This window comes from Lipotes vexillifer, unplaced genomic scaffold (assembly GCF_000442215.2).
Source record: "Lipotes vexillifer unplaced genomic scaffold, Lipotes_vexillifer_v1.1 scaffold788, whole genome shotgun sequence".
NCBI classification, from domain to species: Eukaryota; Metazoa; Chordata; class Mammalia; order Artiodactyla; family Lipotidae; genus Lipotes; species Lipotes vexillifer.
The window spans coordinates 2432131-2435734 of NW_006791862.1; the positions used below are offsets into that span (position 1 = coordinate 2432131).

General features: G+C 63.7%; 1 protein-coding gene across 1 annotated transcript in view; it reads left to right on the forward strand.

Moving 5' to 3' along the window:
* Positions 1 to 1872: 1872 nt before the first annotated feature.
* TBX4 (T-box transcription factor 4) overlaps positions 1873 to 3604 on the forward strand; it is a 25696-nt gene continuing 23964 nt past the window's right edge. Inside the window, exons 1-2 of the mRNA XM_007464907.1 lie at positions 1873 to 2087; positions 2864 to 2958. Of these exons, the coding sequence (XP_007464969.1) occupies positions 1893 to 2087; positions 2864 to 2958 (290 nt within the window). The 5' untranslated portion in view covers positions 1873 to 1892. The remainder of the gene's footprint in view (positions 2088 to 2863; positions 2959 to 3604) is intronic.

Here is a 3604-nt window from a genome sequence, read left to right on the forward strand (position 1 = left end):
TGTGGCTGCGTGGCGGAGAGAAAAGGAAGAGGCGAACCTCGAGTTGGGGAATGAAAGCCCAACGCAGCCCTTGTCCCGCGAGGGAGCAGCGGGACTGGCGTCAGTGGACGCCGGCCGCGGATGTGCTTGGCACCGGGCAGGACTGAGAGCGCGCGGCGCAAGCCGCGGGGAGCCGCTGCACAGCTCCGGGTGTGACAAGTGCCCGCAGAGGACCTAGTGGCCAAGACAGCATCGGGCCAGGCGGCCCCTCCTGGCCCCGCGGGCCGCAGCATCTGGACCAGCGGATCGCGGGTGCCCATCCCGGCTGACCCCAGATATAGTCGGAACCAGCGCGTTGGGCCAGAGCGCGCAACTACCCCCGTTGCGCAATGTCCCCTTGCCTGGGGTCTCCTGGGTTTCCAGGCTCGGCCCCGGAACCCGCGTGTGGCCCAAGGCCGGTGCTGGCGTTGGCCATGCCCGGCGAGTCTTCCTCCTCAGTGCCTGTGGCTGGAGGACCGACCCGGCTGTCAGCCTTATCTTTATGGGCTTTTCCCAGCCCCAACTGGCCCCGGCCCCTTTTTATCTCCTCGGTTGCACTTGGCTCGTTTACTTTGTGAGGCCCTGGGAGCCCATGTCTAGGTCTGGGATGGGAGGCCAGTGGTGAGGGGCCTGGGCCTTGGAATGCCCAGGGAGAGCCAGGAGAGGACAGAAAGAAGATAGGGGGAGAAAGAGGGAACCTTCAGCTGCAAGAAAGGCAGCCAGACATTTAGAAAGCCTCCCCAGAGCTTGCCCAGATCCAAATGGAGAAGAGCTAGGAGGTGGAAAGGGGAAGCAGGGATAATGCAGGTTTGCACCCACGGTGAGGCAGCACAGCCAGGTCCTTGCAGGCGGGACTCTCATCCTGATATCCCAGGACCAGCTTCCAGAAGGAAGCAGGCACATGAGCAGGCGGGTGAATAGTCCTAGTCGCTTGGGGAAGGGTAGCTGTGCCCTGGGGGCAGGAGTAGGCTGTGCCTGTCAACTGGCCTGGTCCTTAGCTGGGAAGGGTCTGAGTCCTTTGCCTCAAAGCAGAGCCCTTTGAAGCTAAAATCTAAAATGTGAGTGAGTGAGCCAGCCAGTGTGCATGTGAGGGCAAGGCTGGGGTGGCCCCTGGCTGAGTTCGGGGCCTGAATCAGAGTGGCCCTAGGAAAATGTGGCTACTTGGATGACTTGTAGGCTATGAGAGGGTGCTGTGTCTGTGTGTGAGGACGTGGGTGCCTGTGTATGTGCCACACAGGTAAACTGAGGGAGTGGGAACGTGCAGGAAGGAAAACCTTTGGTTCAGGAAGCCTCTACCTGACTGCTGTCTGAGGGAGTGGGTTTGGGCAGATGAGTGACCAGGGGCCTGAGAGGCCGCTTAGCCGAAGGCCCTCTCTTGCCACTGTGGAGCCCTGGGAGCCCAGGCCCTGCTCTCCTGGGCTGACTCTCCTCACCTCCCTACCCACAAGGTGTCCTGGCTGCCCTGGTCCAAGAGTGAGCCTGGACCCCAGTTATTGGGAACAGACGAAGAAGACCCAGGCTTCAGGGTCCACTGGAGTCCAGCAGGAGGAGGCACTGGGGGTGCAGCGGGGGCAATGCTGAGAGGGCGGTCCTTCCCCCAGACCTCTTCGTCACACAGCCCCACACCCAGGGCAGGAGGACCTGGAACCGCACACAGACCCTCCCAGGTCCAGACCCAGAGGGCGGAGGCGAGGGTCCTGCCCGCGCTAGTCTCCTCCAGCTCAGGAGGGGGCGGGGCCCACGTGCGCCAGGGCGGCCTCCCAGCAGTGCCCGAAGCACCCCCCACCGCCACCCGCGGCTCGGCTCCAGGGCTGCCGGGTCTCAGGCTCGTGTGGACATGGGCATGTGACTCGCGTGTTCTGTGCCCACAGGAGATGCTGCAGGATAAGGGCCTGTCGGAGAGCGAGGAGGCCTTCCGGGCCCCGGGCTCGGTGCTCGGCGAGGCCAGCGCGGCCAACGCCGCCAACGCCCCCGAGCCCGCGCTGGCCGCGCCGGGCCTCAGCGGAGCCGCGCTCGGCAGCCCCCCGGGCCCCGGCGCCGACGTCGCCACCGCTGCCGCCGCCGAGCAGGTAGGGCCGGGCCGGGCAGGCCGTCGGGTGGAGGTCGGGCGTCGGTTTGTCTGCAGGGCCGCCTGTGTCTGTCAACCGCCTCACTACGGGCGGGACTGTCTGCCTGTTCGCGCTCCCCTGGGCAGGGCTCGCCTTCTGCCCTTCGTCCTTCCTCCACCTCGAGCCCTTGAGGCTGCTCTGGGACAGGCCGGGGAGGGGAGACCGCGGGCGGAGCGAGCCCAGGAAAACAGTCCAGCTCCGACAACCCGAGAGGGCGGGGACAAAAACCTGGGACCAGGCGGGGTGAGTAGCCCCTGGCCGGGTGCTTGCGGGAGCCGCCGCCGAGCTCCGAGGCCGAGGGGACACCACCGTGACCATGTGCACGCCCTCTGCCTGTGCGGGTCTGCAGGAGGTGTCTGCGGGTGCGCGCCTCTGGCCGAGGGTGTGTGTGCCCATCCTGTGTTGGTGTGTCTGCCCGCAAGCCTGTGGCTATGTCGGGCCACGTGGAGTGTTTACGTTTGTGTAAGAGTGTGTCATCTACCCTGGCACGGTCGGTTAGTGTGTCCTCTGCGGGCCCGTCTGTAGGTGCAGCTCCGAAGAAGGGGATTTTAGCCACTGATTAAATTTTTTAAAATTCACCAATGGTACAGAATAATTTTTTGAAACGACATCTCGAGCCGTGGGCGCCTGGGGCTGGCAGTGTCCTGCGTGGTCCCTTGGGTCTGTGTTCCCCTTTCTGATGGCTCCGCATGGAGCCGTGGGCAGGGCGACACAAGCCCCCTCTCTCCCATCCCTAGACTATCGAGAACATCAAGGTGGGCCTGCATGAGAAGGAGCTCTGGAAGAAGTTTCACGAGGCGGGCACTGAGATGATCATCACCAAGGCGGGCAGGTCAGCGCCGGTTTTACTTCGGGGGGGGGGGTGACGGATGGGGGCAGTGGGGAGCCCCAGGGGCTCCCTCAGCAGTCCTCTCAGTCTTCAGCCCAGGGGGCGACGGGAGTCCCCTTCGCCATTCTGGCCTTAGCTCCAAGTCCTGCCACAGCATCAGAACTGGCCTCGGAAGCCCGCAGGGGGCTACACCACAAGGGAGAGGCATGGGATGGAGGGGGGGAGGGGCAGTGATATGCAAATGAAAGGCAAACAGGGTCGCGTTGCTGGAGGTCCCTGCTCCAGCACTTTGGGCCCCTGGGGGGCTGCTTTGTCCTCCTCCTTTTGGGGAGCTGCTGGGTTTCTCAGGATTGTATTGACTGGGGACCCTGAGATGCCCCTCAACAGACTGAGGAAAGGGTAATGGGACCATGTTTTCCTATTTCCATTACTTTTCCCGGGGCAGCTCGAACCCCAAGCCTCTCATCCCACGGGCGCCGCTCCGCCAGTCGCCAGCACCCTCGGCCAAGGGGAAGGCACAGTTGGGCCCTGTGTCTGTGTTGTTCGGGGAGTAACCCTCGGGTGGCTGCCAGAGAGGGATGATTTATAAAGTGGAACCATCTTTAAAATGTGCTGGTGTCTGTGGGAGAGAGCCTGGAGGAGAGGGAAA